At 44.1% G+C, this 22,222-nt stretch overlaps 1 protein-coding gene across 12 annotated transcripts in view; it reads left to right on the top strand.

Annotated features, from left to right (window-relative positions):
* Window positions 1-22,222, top strand: part of Rbp6 (RNA-binding protein 6) — a 585,462-nt gene that overhangs the window by 458,544 nt on the left and 104,696 nt on the right. For all 12 annotated transcript variants that reach the window (XM_076381097.1, XM_076381090.1, XM_076381093.1 and 9 more), the window contains exon 7: window positions 8,659-8,707. In XM_076381097.1, the coding sequence (XP_076237212.1) occupies window positions 8,659-8,707 (49 nt within the window). The remainder of the gene's footprint in view (window positions 1-8,658; window positions 8,708-22,222) is intronic.

The raw sequence follows: 22,222 nt of genomic DNA, 5'->3' as shown, positions 1-22,222 counted from the left end.
TTTCCTTCCTTTTTACTCTCCCCCCTTTTTTTTTGCGCCGAGCGAAAGAGGAAGAATCACGGCGAACAGGGACCCAGCCTCCGTTCTGTTTAATTCTCAAATGCAGCTGCATCTAGGCGAATTTTCGTTCCCCTGTATCAGCGCCGCGGTGATTCCTGAACTGTTGATTTTTTCAACTCGTACCTCGTACAAACTCGACGGAGTTCGTTGTTGGGGAAGTGCTTTGAACGAGCCGGATTTCTTGTATCCAGCTTCCTTCTTCTGGGTATCGAACTGCACTTTCCATGGCGGAATGAGGTCGCGTGATGCTGGTTAGGATAATATACCTTTTTCTGGTTTAAACACACGAGCTATTGACCAATTACTGTTTTAGTACAGCCGCCATTACGGTGTAAAATTTGAAAATTAAAACGAATGGAAATGTTTTAGATATTTGAAAATTCGTATGTTTGAAAATTTGAATCAAAGGATTAATATGGAATAGGAACAAATAATTAGGCGAAATAATAATCGCATGAAATACGCAAAATTCAATTAGAGGTGAACTATAGTATGAATTTCTTTTACCTTTTCATCCAACGCTTCACAATCGTTATCGTACTTTCCATCGACACGATGAGGAAAATTCTAATTAGCGTTTTCGAATTAATCCAGCCGTCGTTTTCCGTGCTGTCGTTTCGATTTATTGTTATATCAGCAGCAGCGAGATCGGTTCCATAAATTCAGTTCTTTCTTTCGCCGATGATTATGATTTCTAATTATTAATAGTAAAATGAAAGGCAACGAAATCGATATGTCTATAGAAGAAATTTGCAGTACGATATTTAATGCCGGCTCTTTAGAACGATTCGGTGCTGAAAATTTTATATCCGTTGTATTTACGGTTTTTTTATTATTCCACGTTGCGGTCAATCGATCGAAGTATGTTGGTCAATTATAATTCTTTGAATTGTGGGTATAAGGAATAGAAGCAGTTGAAAACGAAGGAGGTCTATTGAAACGTCTGTTGTGCGATTTAATGCTATTTCTTCAAAACCTTGGCGAAATGGGACCAAATAGTCAATTGAACGTGAGGATATTGTTTGCTTGTCAACAAGTATTGGTAGAAATCGATGTCACAAAACGTTCGAAAGACAATACGCTAAAGCTAAGAATACGAACTATTTCGGATTCAAAAGAAGCTTGAAATATAGAAGATTTTGATAGAAGGTAAAAGGCAGTTTTCGTAGAAGAGAATAAGTACGTTTTTCTAGGAAATAGTGAAAACTAGGGAAGGTGAATTATGCAAGCAGTAGTTTAATGTAATTGTACTGAAAGCTTCATTCAATTTAGGATAACGGACTTCAAATGCTGAGCAGACTTCAACAAGGCAGAGCAAACAGTTTCTTAATCCTGGAGTCTTCCCTTGAAATTGAAATAAGACGAAGAACTGTGACTCAGTATACATTGAACCTCAATTATATAATCATGACAACCATGTTACCCAATGGGAAAATGGTAAAAATACACCATAATTCACAACTGATCACAATAATACTAACAAAAAAATATTAGCATAATGAATCCACTAAAAAGAGTGTGCTCACTGTAAAAAATGTCTGAAATTCTAAGACGGCAAAGAAAAACAATGTAATTATTTTTATTTCAGAGTTATCAATCGTTAACATACGCGTATGGGTGTCTGACTTCAGACTTATTCTACTGCCGGCAGTAGAAGGTTAGGCAAGTCTGACATATGTAACTCTATCAGTAGAATAAACTTCTAAATCAGACACATTTCACATCCCAGACACTTGCTTAACAAATTGTAATTTCAGTGCCCTTGATTTTTATTTTACTTCGACAATCGAAACCACCCCTCAAAAATTTCTGATACCTGTTGACAAACCCTGTAGACATAACCCAAGATTTCCCAACCTCAATAGACATACTCCCATAATCAGGCAATTCGCTGGACTATATCAAGCTACAATTTTTAACACCTCCCAGGTGTCAAACATACCACAGACAAGTACAAGGGCAAAGATAAACGCGCGAGGGTCGGGGGTAGAGAACTCGGTGACACCCGGGTGAAGGTAAAAAGCAACCCCTAGTTGGAGGGTTGCAAAGCAGAACGCTGCCCAGAATCAGAAAACGAAGCCAAAGCGAGAGCTTGGAATCCCTGGAACAGCGGAGATTTAATACAGCTCGCTGCATACTAAATCTACAGGGGCAGAAGAGCCGTGGTTGCGATAGGGCGCGACGGGGAACGCGAAATGGCCGGGGAAAGAGGAAAACTCATCGAAATCCCTAGCTGTCGACTCGCTTTTACCCTTGATCGTCCGTGAAGGGTGGGAGGAGCGGGTGAGAAGGAGGGTTGGCGCGAGAGGAGGAAAGGGGAAGCGAGAAAGGGGGAGGGGAGAGAGCATTCTTTGGAAATCCTAGAGCTGCTTCTGTAGCGGCGCTTCTGTTATCAGGGGGGTAAATCGGTATCGTTTCGTTTAAATCCACCTCGTTTTACGAGCTGATGGCGGAGCAGAGGAAAAAAAGGAGACGAGAGGAAAAAAGGACGGGGAAACCTTTCACGAGACGCCAAGGCGAGCCGGCGAGCGCGCGCGCGCGCGCGCGCCCTCCCTTCAGGCGGTAGTGTTTATTTTAAAATGCTTCGTTCGTCTCCGTAAATGCAATTACAGCCTTCCTGCGGGGATCGATTATCGCATTAGGTTATCAGCTTCTTGAACTGACGGGCATTTAAATAGGAATGTTTTTACGCTGCGGTTTCGCAGTAAACAGTTGACGACGCGAGTATGATATTAAACGCCAAGGCGGCACGAGATTCAACCCCCGCGTTGCTTTGAAGAGTTAAGTTTGACTGTGGCTGTCAATGGGGGAGAGAGGAGTTTCTTCCTAACCTTCCTGAGATTAATTTCTCGATTTGTGAACCTGGTCTACAGTTCTCATTGTCGGTGAGCGTCATAGCGTTTCTGAAATTATTATTAAGCGGCGTAAGTTTTCTCTACTGCAAGCTGGAAATTGATTCATTCCTCTGAAGTTAGTTTGCACCGTGTCTGAGTAAACACAGTCTTATACTACTTCTACTTAATCCTTGCCTCCATTCTCCTTTCAATTTTCGAGTCTCTCCGTGCAGCAAAGTTCCTGAAAAGAATTTCCTGCGTTATGATCCTATATTTGAGACACTCGTATCCTTATACATAGATAAACCCTATCATCAATTCCACGTGGCAGTAATAACCACTAATTAATCCAACAACTACAGATATTAATTCTAGTATTCTAGTACTCAGTACAAAGCTTTCAAATATATTTTCAATGCATTAATATCGACTGTATTCACAAGTCCACTTTTTTATCTCGCTTTCATTCAAACGCCCAGTTCCCACCCACAATGTTGACTACAGGCTCGTAATTGAACGGCACTAGTAGATCGTAAACGCCCGCAGCCCAGATTCGTCGGAGCAAATGTCAGAGAAGGCCGACGCGAGGAGTCCTCGTAAAGGGTGCACTCTTGACCCAGTTGTTGCGCCCTTTTAAATTAGTTCGCCGAATAAGAAAGCGAGTACGCAGCTGTAGGAGAAGAAAGGCGCCACGGGAAATGGTACGAGGTGTGTCTGCGGAAAGAGAACGGGTAGCAGGTATAAAGGGCAGAGCTCGTAAGACAGCAATCTACAACACGGTCCACGGAGAGCTGTAACACCGCTAGAATCGAACTTGTAATAAGGTACAGCTCGCCCACTCACCAGAAGTCGATTGCTCCGCAGGGACAGCGACCCTCCTTCGAGTCCTTCTCCCTTCCTCTCCATAACCTTTCAGTATTGTTCGCTCGCGAGCATTCCCCGCCTCCCCCACGATGGGAATATCCAGAGAAATTACGGTGTTCTTTCGGATCTCATTATGTGAAATTATTTGCTGCTATTAATTTCACGTGGCCAGGGAATTACTGTGATTTAAGTGGACGAGCTCCATTGCGTCCACGTAGATTTCGCTATTGAAATACTGCCTGCGCATTCCTTACACACCGAATTCATTTTATGCGACGCAGGTATAAAAGATAATAAATTATTAATGGAAATTTGTGAAAAGTCTGTTGAAAATTGAGATGCACTGGTTTCATAGTTTATGCAATATGGTAATTTATCCTATTTGAGTCTTATTTCGTAATTCTGTTGGTTCTTGAATTTTAGAGATTTGAACAACTCTTGAGCTAGTACAATGTTTTCTAACATGACAGTATCGAAAGAAGGAGGCCATTAAATTTCGTTTATAAATCTACACGATATTTCGTGCAGCATCGACATTTGTCAAGGAATCGGTTCAATGGAATGTTTCTCTACGTCACTTAACGGGAATACAATAACTCGTCCGCGGAGAGAGGGAAAAGAAGGTCGCAAGGAACAGTTCGAGAAGAAGATTAATATCGATTCGACGAGTCGAAGCCAGCGGGTGATTCCGTCGAATAACTCGAGGACGTCAAAGCGTATCGGCAAGAATTCCAGTCGTTCTTGCCCTGGGGACATTACGTAGACTAACACGAGGTAAAAGAGCAGAAAAGTTGAAATAATTCCGCGTCGAGAAACGCGGTACAATCATCTCTGTTTAAAGGAACACAAGCCGCGACGGACTAAATATTGGAATGATCAAAGGGATCGGTCTTGCCGGGAGATCCTTTAAGAATTTATATTGTTTCATTTCCAATGTTTATTTTTAATTACAACCGACCATAGAATTTCAATGGAGCCTGCGAAATTCTTCCTCCCTTTAAAATTTCAAGCTGGCTGCTTCCCCCTTTACGCGATACGTATAAATAATCTCAATAGTTTGTGGAAGATATTACCTCTGTGAGAAAATATTAAACAATTTTTAATGTATTTTACCTGCATCGTTTGAGCTTTCATTTGTTTACCGGCAAATCACTTCTGAATTTTTCGTGTTTCGTCGTCGTATCTCATCCCAAGTCTATCGATTGTCCCGATATCTATTTTTACTTGCACCGTCCACAACGTATTTACCTTACAATCTTTGCTAGACACGTTATCGAATTCGATTGGTACGAAATTCTCGAGAATCTCGTTTAATCAATGGCACATTTTTCTCTGGTTATCTAACAGAGGCTATTTGGATGAAATGGGTTGGAAAATGTCGAACAAAAGGACTTTTATTTAGCTGAGGAGATTGTGTCGATGTCGATAGTATACATATATGTAGATTGTATAGTGTATCCAGAAGAAAATAAGACATACCTTACCTATACACAGGCATTGTGAAGAAGCAACAAGGAAGTAAAGGATCAGTAATGGGTGAGGATCCCTGGTGTCAGTCTCATCTTACGCTGTGATACCTCTCCTGTTTTCATTAAAAGCTTCAGCTCTTTTTCTTTCCTATTCAATCTCTCACCCTTACCATCGTATAATATTACTCTTTCTTTTGAAAGTAAAACCGGGACGAATGTTATCTAAGAGACTCGATCCCTTGGCGTGTAGAAGACGACCTTTGAAGCAACAGGATGTGAGTTGGCTCTCAATCCTCGTTGTCATATTATCATTGATATATCTGACTTTAGTGGACTTACTGTTTCCTGAAATGTGTTTTATAAATAGTCTGACTAGTAGGTAACGTAGTTAATAGTAAATATATCAAGCGATATTTATAAACCGATAGAATCACTGATACCTTTCTCTCAAAAGAAACAATTCCCAAGACAAAAGGATCGCTTCTTAAATCGTCCTTCGTCGCAAGAGGCGCAGTGTCTACAGGTCTTACACGTGGCTGCGCTCTCGTTAGCTCGAAGAACAAGCTGTTAGTCGCTCCTTTTTTCGTGTTCAGCTCCCATTCCCCTCGTCGCGTTCACGAAACGGTTAACGATATTCAAACAAACCCTGCCGCGTCGAGAGGGCTCGAATCCAGACGATGGCTCGGATGAAAGCGCCCAGCGTGACTGCTATCAATCTCCATTCAAATGATAAACACGACAATTCTAACTGGAGATGGAGCAAAATACAACTCGATACTACCGACGCATTGTTCTGTGGGAAATTAAAAAAAAAAAGAGAGTTCCTCTTCCGGGGCTTTTAGCTAGGAATATGAGAAAATAATGAATGTTACATTTTCGTCAAATCTGTGATATTTAAGGTGTATGAGCTGAAGTCTTTTCTGGGTTAGAACATTTTGGTATTTTTGTCAGAGAACGAATATCGCGTAGGTGTCAATTAAATGAAATTCCCACTAAATTTTCAACGAATATTTCTTCTCTTCAGACACTTCTATTTCTGTTCACCAGTATTTTCTCTTAATGCTTCAATCAACAAGAGCACCATCTGCCCCTCTGCAGTAACATTTCACGGTGAAACGTATTACATAAAGCACGGTAAACGGAATTACGCCACGTTGACAAATGCAAACGGGACGAAAGGGTAACCCCTCATGCTCCCGATGAAGTCCATCGAATGTTAATCGCATAATCTAATATTCACCTCCGCCACTTCTGACAGCTCGCTATTCACACTAGCTCACTGCTATTGTCTTCTTCGATGTACTATATATCACGCTATACAAGAAGGTAGATAAATCCTAAAGAAAATTATAATAATCAAATTCCAAACAGTAAGTACATTAATCAAATTACTAAATAAAGTCAGTCCTTAGTCTCACATTTATTATTAATTTAGTACGCCTAATAATTAATCCTACATCAATTCAGCTCCTAAATAACTCTGACAAAACGAAACAAAACAGCTACGGTTACCCACAGCATTCATGCCTATACCTTTTGAGAAAGAAGTAGAGTGTCCCCGTCTCAGGTCAGACAAGGAGCACTCCACTGTCCCAAAAGAGTTTTGTTATCCGAACCGCGACGTCTCCCGTTAATTCAGATAACGAAGATCTCGCTGTAATTTCAATCCGTTCTCGCGTGCTGCCAGGCCACTACTTTCATCGTTCCGTGCTCCGCGGTTCTGTCGCAGGAAGCAGGAAGGAACAAAGCGGGGACGAACACTCGGGTAGGAGGACGTGGTGTGGGGCAAAGGTAATCCCTATTGTTTCTCCTGTCCCATAAATCCTACTAGCCGCGTTGCCTTCCTGCCTCCTACGCTTTTCCTGCTCTTGCTCGCACTTCAGTTACCGACAACACCCTCAAACCCCCACCCCCCACCTGCTGCAACTCTCTCTTGCCATTCTCGATCCCCCCCCTGGCTTCGCCCGCTTCGTAAATCTCGGTCCAGCTGTGTTTTACGGCACACACGTACTTCCTGGAAGAATACGGCCGATCCTATCTCCGATTCGGTGGACGTTCGCTCTTCCAGAGGGCGGAATCGCTCGAGGGAGGAGGCCAGTTTGACGTTAAATCTGGGATGGCTGAACTCTTTCGGGACTTCCGGAGCCACGATCGCGCGCCTGTTGAACGGTAAAAATTTAATGGGAGACAGATTCTAATCGGAGCGAGATAGTAGGATTACTGATGGTAGGTGTAGAATTAGGGCTGAAAAAGTGCACTTGTATTTGTCCAGAGGATTTTCCATTAGTAGCTTGTCAGTGAACGAGGTAGGACGAGGTAACGAGTGAATTTGGTTAGTATAAAGTGGGGGACAGAATAGAGAGTAGCACAGTGTCACATGCACAGTGAGTATAAGGCAATGCTATTTTAACACTTTAAGTGCCTTGCTAGATTCGTTAAAGTTCTATCATGTTGGTTATAATTGTTTATTACTGTTACTCATAGTCCTGTGAATTAATTGTTTTAAGACTGAATTTTTTTAAACTGCTTAGCTTATGTAAGTTAAATTTTTATGTATACACAGCATGAAAGGGTTGATCAGAAATTGAATCATGTAAAAAATGGCACTTAGATATGAGTGACATGACAGTCAGTGTGAAATGTTTCCTGGATAGTTTCTGAAGTTCTGAAGAATTTATAATATTTTCAATTGAGTGCTTCAAATTCTTTACGCATGGCTTCTCAGGAATATCGCCTGAAAGCAATCGTTAACGTTAAGTTCTGATGACGCAGTTATGTTGTAGGTATTTCCCACGTGATCTATTTTATCGCGTATTTATTACACTGACACGTCTAAACTTAGTAAGTTCGAAGTTGCGTTAACTAAAATAGTTTGATCAATACGGGAATATATATAGTACTATTTTTGCTTCGCCCACGTCATATCCGTTAAGTCTGTTGATATATTTCATCTCACATATTTAGAAGTTTCCCAAGTTCCAGCATCACTCGACGCTGGTAGCATTATGATTTCATTCGACGTATAAAACTGAACATAACTTTCGAACTGGCCATTAATACTCCGTTAAAAATTCAATAATCAACGTTTCGATTGCTAAAATAATGTCGCTATGACGTTTAAGTGACGAGCATCCAAAGAAAACGAAAAGTTGTTGTTTCAAAAATTAACCGCGGTATATTCAATTACAAAATTATACCAGAAGCAGTATCAAATTCAATTTATCTGAGATCTGCGAATAGTGTAATACTTTGTTCGTTAAATTAGGTGTGATATTTCAATGTAAATGATCGAATCATTTCGGGGCACCCTCGAACAGGCCCAAAACAATAAATGTCACCCGGTTGAAACGTGTAATTTCATTCATTTCGTGCCCCTTTCTCTCGTCCTTCGTGAATGCGCGATAATTAACGCGTTTTTATTGAAATTGCAGATCGAGGATGCCATGCTGATGTTCGACAAGCAGACCAACAGGCACAGAGGTGAGTGAAATTTATGATTTTCTCACGGAACCGTGTCTCCCTCTGACACGATAATTCGATACCATTGGAAGGGGACTGGTAATTACTGTTTAATCACCGATGATCGTTAAAACGTGAGAGGAGTGCTGACGACGTGGCAGCGCGCGTCCGCGGGCGAAATTTCGGTTGTGTGCGCTCCGCCGCGCCGCTTCACGGAGGCTCGGCGCAAATATGTTGAAAATATGGTCGAGGGACTATTCTGTTTAGCGAGTCAATAATACTGCTGTTTCGCTCGCGTATCGCAGACCGAGTAATTAACGAGCCGGCTCGAAACTATAATTAGTAATTACGGTAATACGCGACGCCAATGCGCCAATGTCGGTACTGCCAAAGATAAATAACATTAATTTGACGCACGCGATCAATCGGAGCGTTAATCATGACGGTGATTGCGTGATTCAACGGTCTCGTGTCGTAGGTCTTCCGATTTTGACGCTGTCTACTCACCATACTGACGATCTGTCGCTCTACCAATTTCGATGGCCCTCGAAAATTGTTGCTTCGATACCCACAATAGTTTTACAGTTATAACATTTTTTTTACGTTCGTTGCATAGCTTCTCTATCTCCTCTTCAGTTAGTGTTCTATACGCGTTCTGCACACAGTGAAACTCTGCTATTTCTTTTTAATTCATGTTGAAGAAAATATGAAGAAATTTATATTCGGTTATGTTGCACATTTATTCGAGCCTATGCTACTTAAGTCTTCCTCTCAACTTGTACTATTATTCCAGCTACGAGGAGGAATGAAGTACACCCCATGAAAAATTCAGAACGACCCCCATATTAGTAAAAAGACGAAAAACACAGTAAAAGATGTGCCATGCAAATGTTATAGGGCCCGTTCTTTCATTCCGTTTGGATTCTAATTGAGACGGTATCACGCTATGAATTTACATTTTCATACTTCCCCTCGGCGAACAGAACTGCCGCCGTTCATACACGCACGCTGACGGTATGTAAATGCTCGCAGTTTCGATTCCTGGCACGCGTCCATTCTTTTATTCTTTATGTTAATCGCTCCTGAATAAAATCCTGCGTAACCGGTCGCTGAGATCGCTTATTTCTATGCCTCGCTGGATTGGCTGAAATTCAAAGGCGTGTTCCCTTCAATTTAAGGGTTCCCCGTCGAACCAACTGAAAACAGTCATCGAGGAGTTTCCACGTGCCGTGTTAAAAAAATATAAAGAAAATCAAGAAAAAGCATGTATATTTAGTTTCCAAATATTAAGATTCATAGTTTTGAACTTCAATTCTATATTATAGGTTTATGTTTTATTACATGATCCTTTCTTTAAAGAAAAATTCTTCCTTAGGTTAAAAACGCAGTTTCTTTCTCTCAGACTCGAATTGGAGTCGAAATTCAAATTTCCTGAAAATATGATATATATTATTCTACCTTATAGCCACAGATTTATACGCAAGAGCTCGCCTCTCCTCACGATGGAGCCCGAAGGGGAAAGAAAGACGAGGAATACGAATGGCAAGGTTCTCACTATCGCAGGGCCTGGATTCATTCACGTCGTTGCCTCAATGGGGTCGATAATCGTCAACGATCGAGGTATCCCACCCGACCGATAATCGCCAGTCTCTCTATCTTCTTTAACGTGCCCGCTGCGTCGCCCTACGCTCCTTCTCTTCGTCTGCATCTCTCCTGCTCTCGAGCAGAGTGCCTGCCGGGTCTCGGTGATAGATTCTAATATCGCTTATGAAAAATAGGGGAAAATGGGATATGAAAGCTGGGCTCCCTTCGATGCCACAGGGGTTTCTCGGCGCCTCTGGAGGTGGAGAAACAGAGAGTGGGCCACGAGCAGGTTGAAGACTCTGGGAAAAAGAGGTGACGCGTTGCGCGTCTCGAACGGACGACGGGGAGAAAAGGAGCAGGCGAAATAGCGGTGTACCGCTCGTGAAGAACGGGTGAGGGCTGAAGTGTGGAGGGAAGTCGGTGAAAGGAAGAGAAACGAGCGAACGCTCGAGAGGGACGGAGGGCTCTTTCAAAGCGGCGCGTAATCTCTCTCGCGATGACATCCAATACCATCCCCCGTCGGACGAGTCTGCGAGCCTTAAACCTCGAACATCGCTGTTCTCCGGCAGATTTCACAATATGGCGCTTCCATGGCTGGTCGCAGACCCCTAAGGGGATTATTGTCGGATTTTCAGTGAACGCTGCGCGAGCAACTTCGACCGCAATCTGCGGGACATCGATAGGATCCTTATTCGTTGGTCATTGTCTCCTCATTGCTCTTGCCTAGCCGACATAAACATCCACCCCTTGTGACGTTCGATTCGGATCTGTAGAACAGAGGTATTTCAGGTTGGTTCGGACAGCGGTACTTTAATTGTAAGATATAGAAAGAATGTTTCTAGTGCAGGAGATGGTTTAGAAGGATATTGCTGAGTTTAGTGATTTCTTTTTTGGTCACTAGAGAAGTACAGAAATATATTACTGGCTGTGAATTATTCAGTTATAGTCTGATTTGTAAGGTTCTCACGTGAATCCATTCTCAAAAACAATTGGGATAATTAAAAAGAATTCTATAATTTGAAAATTAAAAAAAGTCGTAACTTCGACATTTTCAAGATTTGAGTACATTTGAAAAGAGTAGTAAAAATATGAAACGTGACTACAACCTGGTATGATAATCAGAACTATTACCAAGTACCAGAATATTCTGAAAATTGCTAAAAATTCTACAAACGTTCAACATCAAACAAAGTGAAAAAGACTCACCCTCTAAGCTATCGTACACTATAAGAAACACCCAAGTTCATAACCTCGAGAATACTCCACAAGGTTACAAGAATCTCAGGAAACTCGAAAAGAGACTAACTCCTTTACATGAAATCGAATCGCAGAGACCGTCTCGATCCCCGAATAAAAGAAGAGAGAGAAATCCTACGCAGGGAAGCAAGATCGTTCCGCTAATAGCCGACAATGGCGACGAAGCTCGGTCCCTCCAAGGTCGTAACATCTTCTAACCCAGATTCGATTTCGATCTGCGAGGATCGAGCTAGTACGTGTGACAGAACAACGAGCCGTCGCGTCGGGAGCCGATCGTGGAATTGCAAAGGGAGAAGGAGATCCTTGTCGATGCCTCGTAGTCGACCCCTTTACGTCCAAATCCCCGCAGAAGTTGGCCACCGTGAAAGAAGAGAATCCGACCGTTTTCCGGACAATTTCGAGTCCCGCTGCGAGCTATGATTTCCACGCGGATAGGCAGGCTGCAATTGCAGCAGAGCGTGTCTTCTCTCTGGCGAGAAGAGGCGTGACTATAGCTCGAGGCGCGATTATCCAAGCTTCGCTGGCCAAAGGATTTTCTCTTCGTGAGCTCCACCCTTACGCGGCGGGGGAGGAGGAGGGCGCAAGCCTATAAGGTTGAGCAAGCCACGGTCCCGTAACTTCGCATACACACACAGACCGAGGCGTATACACACGGAGGAGCCTTGAACACAGGCGCAGGCACCTATGTACACGCACATAAAGGCACGCCAGGGTTTATATACTCCAGCGAAGATGCGCGCGTGTTTGCACGTGTACCTTGTCATAAATTGCTGGCACAATGCTCCTGATGGAACATATGTGTCCTCCCTGCACGACCCAGGACCCGTTCGCTTCTCCGTTCTTCCTGATTGCTTACCGGCAATCGTCCAAAAGAAGGACTCGGCTTATTCATGCGTGAACACGCGTCAAAGGAACTGTCCACCTTCAATCGTTCATTGAATCCCTCCCCTGTTCATGTATCGTCGGCGATCGGGGCTCAATGGGAGCGGAGAAAATTCTACTCGAGGTAACTGCGTTCTATGGACTCTTTGGACCATTCGCCCTGGAACACGATTGGGAATCCTCAGGATCGAAGATTTGTTCTTCTACGCTTCCCTTTCATAGGATGAGGCAGATGGGTTTGTAGGTTCGAGCAACATGGTTAAAGAGGTAGCGATGATTTTTGTAGAGACGGTGAGGTGGGTCAGAGATGAAATTAGGAAGTGTACAGAGAAGTCGTTAGAAAATACATCATAAAGTGAGCATCCGATTCTCTTCAATTTACAAACTCTAACTTGTTGGAGCGTGAAATTCCTTAGTGTACCGATCCGTGATTAAATCCCTGATGTAACACTGGGAGCATCCCTCTGCTCCAACTTGCAGACTTAAGTCAAATAATGGATCGCGAGTCAAAGCAGCAGGCAATCGTCTGATCATACGTCACTCTTACCCTCTTTACATCTTCGTCACAGAAACAGAGTACATATTCCAAAAGTATAATTTTCCAAACAATTCTCGAATCCTAAATTCCAATTCCAAACGTCTAATATCACATCTCAGCTAAAAACAAACGCATCCCAGAGAAAACAGAGATGCCCCAGGTAATCTAATCACAATCAACAAGGATCAGTCATTCACAACTCCCAAAGTTGAAGCTGGGCGAGGCCAAAACGGTCCCCCGAAGACCCTCCGAAGACTCGTCTGATAGTTAGATCACGGCAAACGAACTGTGTCACAAAGTCTCGACTTAACGAAGCTCGGCGTCCCAAAGTCACCAGGACGAGGGGTGTCCCGGTTGGTTGCAATTACCAGTCGGGCGGTCGGGGCTCTCTTCTCCGATGGACAAGGAGAATCTCCGCGAACTCTCCGGGAATTCTGGGACGCTCGAACAAGGGAGAGAGACAGAGAGGGCACGTTATGCTAGTTTGACGTAATCCTGGGCATCGGGCGTTTCGGAAGTTGCCTGTGTGGGCGGTGTTTTCGCGAGTCTGGTCGAGTCGTCGAGAATTTGCGCTTCAGAGTCGGGTTAGCTCGCATGGCGCGCGGTAAATCACATCCGCCAACTTGCCCACGTATGCATGGCCCACCGCCGCCCATTTCTCCAGCTCGTATAATTCCACTCCCAGGCGAACTTTCCACGGATCGGCTCGAAATAGTTTCGAAGCTGTTTCTACCGCTCCGTTCGGTTTCCGCCGCTGTCTGCGCGCGGCACGATAACTTCTAAGATCACCTTTACACGGCCGCCACGGTATCAATCCGCCGCCCGTTTCTATCCGTGCGGAAAGCCGAGATTGATTTCCACGGAGTTCCGCGTTGCCGGTTCTTGATTGGTAATTGCGGTGCCGCGATCGATAACGCCGTGGAACGCGCAGTTTGAGAGCGTTGCGAACCATTCAGCCAGGATTTCGCGCATTGTGCGCCCGACGCTGGGAGACGTCGTGCGTGTAAACGTTCGCGTCCGAGTTGAACCCAGCGGGATTTTGGATCTGTGTGCTGCGAGTCGTGTGTTGCCCGAAACGCAGCGGAACCGTGGAACGATTAAGAGCGAGGGAAAATTGCTTTGGACACGGCGGCAGGCGTCGGGGATGCCCCGAAGAAGGTAGCGTTTCAGTTTTTCAAAGAAATCGGGAAAGAAATTAAGGAGGACGCTGTTGGAGGATCTTCAAACGCTGGCGAACAGAGGCAACGCTAGAGGAACGTCGACGGTTTGAATTATGGAGGGTTAAAAATTTCCGGTACTCGTCGAAGCGTGTTGAAAAGTTTTCCCTCGACAGCCAGCGAGCTCTCATGAAAATATCGTGTCTTTTATGAAGGATGTCGCGACGCCGGAGAATTTTCCTCTCTCAACCGGCAGGGTTTTAGTCGACCGAAGAAACTCTCGAGGCTTCGCCTTTTGGGAGCAGGCTCGGCGAGTATCTGCCTCCCAGCCGAGTATTAGAATAGGGTTTCGCGCGTCATTGGAACTTTCGGAAGCTTCACGCACGGGAAGTTGCCTAGCCGATGCTTCGAAACTTTTGAACGATGGATGGTTTCGGGTCATGAATGCTACGTAAAGGATCAGGATCGCCTGCCGTCCAATTCAGTCTAAACATGTCGCTTCTGAGCCACATCGCCTCCGCGGCCTCCTATTTCAGGGTCTTGCGTCAGACGATCTTATACTTGGCGGTTCTTGATATTTTGGACACCTTGATTGTCGTGTAGAGGAGACTTGCGATCGCTTTATCAGTTCGGCTATGAAGTAAAGGGTACTCAGGCTGAGGTACGCTGTTGGGGTATTTTAAGAGCCATATCAGCTGGGAGTTAAAGTTCAATGTAATTTTAACAAACTATAGAAAGAAAATAAGATACCAGAATTTTAAAAAAGAAAAGAATTAAAATGATATCCAGAATATATTTTTAACCCATTACAAATAGATTTTATCTCAGTTCAGCTAACTTTGAATACACAATGCTAAGAAGTTCGCGAAATTAAAATAGTCGATGCCTCGCAAGTAGTATAACTCCGTCACTAGTCAGACGACTTATAATTCGAATATATCTAGTCAGACAAGTTGCTCAGTGATCTTGCTAACTTGAAATATCTAAAGAAATCGTATAATTCTTTTAAGATATTTAGATTGTACCACATAAGACGCAAAAATCCGCAATGTTAGTAATCCCATTTCTGCAATTGATTCTTGCTTTACCGCGTTGGCGATATCTCGGGGGTTCCTCGCGTTCGCGATTTCCCTAAATCCGGATCTGCGGTACGAGATAGCGAATCTTTATCAGAGAGGTGAGGAGGGACTTCCGTGTGCTCTGCGTATCCACTATGCATAACATAATCCGGCCGGTTTTCGGTATAAAAGAAAATCGATGTAAGGAGGAGGTAAGGACGTTCTTTCCATTCTATTATGGGAATCTCGGGATGGTGCATCGACACGCTCCAATTGTCACCTGCATTACGACAGCCGGCTATGCTATATCCAAGTTGGAGAATCCTCGCAGCAGAAGCAGCGATGGAGGCAGGAGATCCTGAAATATTGAAACGCAGAAGAAGGCTCGACACCTTCCTCTCCTTCTTACTCCGTCTTGCGCTCTTCGTTTCTTCATGCTGCCCTAAAGCTTTCTCTCATTTTCAATTCCTTCTCTTGCTGGGTTATGGTCGTTTAACCAACTGTCAGATACAACGAATATTTTGCGATTGATATTCAGAAATACTGAAACTTAAATCCTGTCCATTTTACCTGTTTCTCAGCTGTAATACAGATAGGTTACGTCAAATTATCAAGTGTTCAAACATTTATATACTCAAAACACGTACTACAATTTTTTCAATTTTTTCATTTTCAATTTTTCTAGTTGTCTCAATTTGTAAATTCTAATTCAGAGAACAAAATTGCATAACTTCTCAGAAATAGTATTCATTCAGATCTGAAATACGTAACTGTAACCGATTACCTATTCCCATATCAATATAGAATTTTTGATCCCTAATTGCAGGCTGATAGGACAAGTCAAAGATCAGAATACCTCTCTCAAAATCTCAGTAAACTACACAGTTAATTACATACAGTATCCAAGCTTCAATCCTTCAACTGTTTAAGTCATCTTTCTCGTCTAATCCAAATACCACGACAATTCAGCAGTTCTCAGAAAACACTCCTCTTCAATCTCAATTCTAACATTATTTGAACGCCCCCATTCATTCGCAGCTTCATCTGCATGCATAGAAACGCATCTGCACCAGCGGAGTTCCCCGTGCCTCATCTCGCTTCCCAGTTTCACAGCTTAAGAGTATCTTACACAGTTGCGTGATCCTCGCCTCGCGCCCACTTACAATCACACATATTTATTATCGAATCCGCCGGTGTTCCCGAAATAATCCACGATCCGACGGACGTAAACGTATTTCTCCCGATTCCCTATTCCCCCATCCAGACTCGCACGAAGCGCCCGGTAACGCGAGTTTCTCGCGCGATTGAATTGAGCCGCTCCGGCTGCAATTTCGTGGACCTTCGCTGGGATCGAAGCTGCCTCACGAATTTCCACCCCTATCTATCGGCGCTCTTTCAACGGGGATAAAAAGAGGATCGTCGACGGCGCGCGGGGTTGCAAAAGGAGAGAAGGATAGGGAGGAGACGGAGGAGGAGGGAATCTGAACGGGCAAGCTGTTGAACCAGGGAATAGGAAAGGAAAGGAACTGCCTGTGGAAGTGGATGAGTGGGATGAAGGAAGCGAAGGGCGTCGATTTCTCAGAGTGTAGCGAAGGAAAAAAGAGGAGGGAGCAGATCGGCTCGAGTTGTGTGCAGACCCCCCTGGATAGATGCGAAGTGTCTCTTACTACTTTGTCGCGTGCCTCCCGCCGCCCTTTTCGTCGTCTTTGCTCGCCTTCCGGTATCCATCTGCGTTCGATGTCATCCAGAATGCTGATCTCATTGAGGCCAACTTGACCCCTTCGTCTCGTTCGTGCTTCGCCGAGCTTAATCCATCACCTAGAATGTCCTCCTGCTTTCTCTCAGCCCTGCGACTCGCCTCTGGAAAATCTTTCCATCCAGAGGGGAGAATTTAAAATTCAAACGTAAGTGGCCCTCTCGAGTCGTCGTCGTCGTCGTCGTCGTCGTAGTCATCCTCATCCTCGTCGACATCGTCGACGTCATCGTCGTCGTCGTCCTGCCTCGCGCAATTCCTCCTTTCTAACCCCCATCACCGGCACCCTCCAGGCGTAGTTGTTCCAGATGCATGCATTTCGAGCTGCAGGCCCTGCAGGTCGCGCCTGGCTTACTTACCTACCCGGGGAGAAACGTTCACGGTGGAAAAGTAGAAATATAACGGGGAGCCGAGGGAAACACCGACCTATGCTGGCTGCTGCACCCCTGGCTGTGTGATTCTCTTCAGCTGTTTTCAATCTTCTTTACTTCTTTCCGCGAGACTTGATCGCTTCTGTTTCGATTTTAATTTTTATAGCGCTACTTTTTTTCTTCAGTTAATTTCTTGTTCATGTTGTAGAACTTTTTCATTCGTACTTGTATGAAACGAATTACCAATATAATAACATTGTATATACTTCTATTAGACCATCCCATAGATACTGTATAAATACTACCCATCTTTTAAATGAAGGAAAGTAGAATACTTATGCGTATATATTTCCTAGTTGTCTATGTTCTATTGTTCTATGACTCTTTTAGTACTTAAATTAACGATTTTAAAATACCCAATTCACTGATCCCAAAAAAGACAAAAACTTTTAAAAGTGAATACAGTGTCACAGTTTCCTCAAAATGAAAAAGTTCGTTCAAGTAAAAATCACTAAGCTTAGGGGACCTACAACCCCTGTGTATAATGTTTGGTAACCCCAGCGCCGCTATCCACAAAGTTCTCTGTGCTCGAACTTCCGAATCGATAAATCAATGGAGCCTTCTCGAAGAAGATGCTCAGACATGGACTTTTCGCCGCGTTAAACACGGTCCCGTAAGTAGCCGAAAGTCTCGATCATGTTTCACGAAGCCCGCAGACACATGGCGTGCCTCATGCACGATGAAAATACTGGAGTATCGATCCAGCATACGTATTACCCGCGGACTTTAGAGCCGGTTGAAACTTGGGAAACTGGCGTGGCACACGTCGGCGTAGTAATCGGGCGAGCTCACGCGGTTTGGAAACGACCAGCCGGAATTCGACGATGAATCCCGCCCCATTCAATTTACTCAGCCCGCTATTATTTCTCTGGTTATTATTCCGGCGATTATTCCGGTAATGGGCGCAAATGTTACTCCCGCGTCCGGAGAGAGACGCGACGAGCTCGTTCTGTACTCGAACAATTCAGTCCGCTGCGATGAGATTATCTGAGCCGAAATGGTTTACGGAACGTTTTTGACTTGTTGCTTGCGCAAATAGTGGTCTTTCTCCTAGGGAAACTTCCTGTGGAATAATCGTTCAGAGTACCTGCAGGAATTTTCGAATACGATGTTTCTATTTTCGTTCCTGAAGTTTTGAAGCGTCTGTAGAACTTCATTCAATTAGGTTTTTTAGAGCTTTCATATGCTACTGTCAATTATTTTTTATTAGCCATAATACTTTTGCTAAATGCTTCATATATTACTTACTTATAATCTCAGAGTTTTGAAAGCCCTGTGCACGTTCGATTCGAGGAAGTAATATACCTAACACTCAGCGGCGGTCGCGTTCAATTTCCATTCGAGTCGCGACGATCCCAGCCTCGGTCTGACTCTTTTTCTACCCCCTGGCTGGTGCCCCTCTTCGCGAACGTTAAACACGCTGCAGGGCGCGCAGAGACGCGACCATGGCACTCCACGCACTTCGATCAACAGAGGCCAGCCGAAACGAGGCAGGAGCGTTCATATATACTCGGCCGTTTGATAGGGAAGCGTTTAAATGCGAAATGCGATCGGTTAAGTGCGCCAATCATTGGCAGAGTGTTCGGGAGAGCCAAATAGAGCTCGGAATTCGAAACCGCGCCGTCATATCCTCAGCGTGAAATTACGCGGCTCCCGCGGGGGTGGAAACGAGGACGGACGAGAGCGGGTCGCAAGAGGATTCGTAATTTCATCGTGGTGCTCCGTGTGCATGGAATCACGGGACCATTTTTCCGGGGCTTGTTTGTGCGACGGAAACCTAGACGGGGATTTTTGTTGCGTATTTCAATTAGGTTTCCCCCTAGAAATTGAGCGACGCTCTCTTCCGTGCGACTCGCGAAATATTTCAGAAGACGAATGCGCTCTTGCTCGAGGATGCTCTAGGACAAAATGGGGGGAGTTATTGTAGAAGATGCTGAATACTGACTGCTCTGATATTTGGAAAATTTAGCAAAGTGGTAAATTTTGTTTTCAATCTGAATTTGGGCATTTTAATTGGAAAGAACAAAAATTGGAGAATATTAATAAGTTTTATATTAGGTATTTTATGTTATATTGGCACCACTCATTCATTCTAGAATTTTCCTCAGACCGTGCAAAAGGTGTATCTACTCCTCAATTTCTTTTTGCAAAATTATTAGCTTTACTCAATAGAAAATCTACTTAATTCAATTTAAAAACTAATGTAGTGAATCTTTCGTACGATCTCTAATCTCTAGATTATTTAATTATTTCTCTAAATATTCATTTACTAAATTTCCAAGACTCTCCTTATTAATAAGCTTCCAAAGCATCGCATTAGTAGAACATCCCACGCCTTCCTTTTCACTCCGTCCAGTATACAAACTCATCTTTCGAAGGATCGACGCGCACACAGCAGCCTCGGCGCATCAAAACTTTTCACCTCTATCCACACACGCCTCCACTTCGTCCCCTGCACCGCGTATCTTTTCCCGCTATGGAAAATTTTCGTTCCCTCGACCTAGAAGCTTCATTAATCCTCGACATCATCTCGCGTCCGAACAATCGGGCTAAAACTATATACGAGAGACGACCTTCGCAAATATTACCGCGAGAGATCCTGCTCAGAAGAGCGCAGCGTCCACGACACACTCCTTCTTTCGCAGCCACGCGACATTGTTCCACCTCGAGACAACAGGATCCAGGAGCTGGTCGCCGCGAGTTCCCTCGAAAATTCTCTCGAATTGATCATTACTGCAGCCCTGGAGACGCGAGAAACCCAGGGGAGAAAAAGTGAGAAGAAAAAAAAAAAGAGAAAGGTCCGGGGAAGACAGAGAAAAGGAAAAGGCGCGTCTATCCGTCGGCGTCTGTATCAGGCGAACGACTCCATTATAGAGGGTCTCGCAATGGAGCTGCGGGCCCATTATTCCCGTCGTCGACGCGGAATCATATACGCCGCGTATTCGAAACGCGAGATGAATGGAGGGAAGCCAACGGCGCGAGCTCCGGAGTAGCAATAACTCGGAGATTAAAACAGAATTAAAAAGTGTATCCTGCTGGATGGTGTATCTGTGTCAAGCGGCAGACGAGCCTACAGAGAGAGTGAGAGAGTGAAAGAGAGGGTGAGAGAGGACGAAAGAGAGAGCTATCTGTTGTCGAGGTATCGAAGTAACCCGCGCCCGCGAATGCGAGGGAAAAAAAGGGGGATAAATAAGCGCAATGTTCGTTACGTTCGTAGCCCGACCTCACTCCCCCCCCCCCTTACCCCTTCATCCCACCCCTAGTACTCGTTCGTTTTCTATTGCGCGATACGCCAGGGCGTACTTTTTACTCGTCGTGTTCGGATAAACAATGTAGCCCGTTGAGATGAAGATAGGCCGTGTGCTCTCGCGGAGGGCCTCGCTGAATCGTTAATTAATTTCCTGATTATTCGCTGATCCAATTTCGCGATGCACAGTCGGCGAGCAGCGGGCCGAGAGTTTGAAAACGACTCATCCACTGTGCGTTCTCCTTACCCGACGGCGATGCTATCAATTCGCGCTGAAGGATCCTTTTGTCGCGTGCGTTCGAGCTGATTACCGTGAGGTGTCGGATGCATCGGGCCAGATGCGCTGCTCGTCGATTCGGCTCTGTCAATTATTAAATTCGCCCCGTTCCTCGCGGTCTACGCGGCTGCATGGGATTGAATCCCTCGAACGGAAGCACCGTGGAAAATATGCTTATTGTAGTCGAGTGTCGACCCTCTGTAACCGGAGAGAACCGTGGAAAAGTTGGATACGCGTGACGGTGAGTCGGTGGTCGCGTTTTAGCAGACTGTACCGCGAAAGTTGTAAAACATGGGATTCATGAGGGGATGTGGGGCTTGTTTGAGCGACGGCTTGAATCATAAGTTGTTGACTCGCCTCGCGCGATGGTCTGCGGAACTTTTCGGGAGCTGGAATTTTATGTACAAATTCGGGGATTTTATATTTTTTTTTCCCTTTTTTGGAGCGTGGTTTCATTTCGACACGCTCGATGATTTGAGGGAATTTAGAAAAATTTCAATATCAGCTATGATGAAAAAGAAAGCAATTGGTATACGCTATTCAGATTTAACTTTAACTAATATAGAGTGGTCGCAGGACTTATAGTAACTCAACTTTTTATGTTCAGTGTAAAAAATATGCACAAACAATTCAGAAAAAAATTCTGAACTTTCTGTACATTATTGTAAATTATTTTCCTTATATGGTAGTGAGAGAGAATTTTAATTTCTATGCTTTTTTGACGTCACATCTCCAGTTGAAAGTTAACGCAATAAGAAAAATAGGTTTCGGTGATTTCTCCACAGTTCGAGGCACCGGATGCTCGATTCCCAGGGTCATGTTTCGAGATCGCAAACGCCTTGTTAAAACACGCTATCTCCGGTTTTCAGTACATGGAAGCCTGGAGACACGTTCGCTGTACAAAATAGATCGATCACTCGTTCGTCTTGTTCTACAAGGATAACAACGTCCTGAGTAGTCCTCAGCGCTACCTAACAGCGACCGTCGAGATGCTGCCGAGCTCGCTGGAAGCAATATGCGATAGCTGCTCAATCATTTTCAGCTTAAGGGAAGGGCTATCCCCCCGATACCGGATTTTCTGGTACACCATCTTTTACGACTCGGTGACAGTGCTGTACTCAGCATTTGCGTTTCTAATTCACGGTTATGACAACGTGACTCTCAGGTGGAAAAATCCTGCAACTGCTTACATAAAAAGAACATTAAAATTCGTATAGAAATAACGATAATAGATAACTACGCACGCTGAAAATTAAAAATGAGAATACTCGTTAAAAAATGAATCGTGGAAATGTTAAAAATTTATTCTTTTATACGTATTTATTAAAGCTAGAATTGATTCTGTGACTAAT

This window comes from Calliopsis andreniformis, chromosome 6 (assembly GCF_051401765.1).
Source record: "Calliopsis andreniformis isolate RMS-2024a chromosome 6, iyCalAndr_principal, whole genome shotgun sequence".
NCBI lineage: Eukaryota > Metazoa > Arthropoda > Insecta > Hymenoptera > Andrenidae > Calliopsis > Calliopsis andreniformis.
Note: the sequence above shows the minus strand (reverse complement) of the source record. Positions and strands in the feature narration are given on the sequence as shown.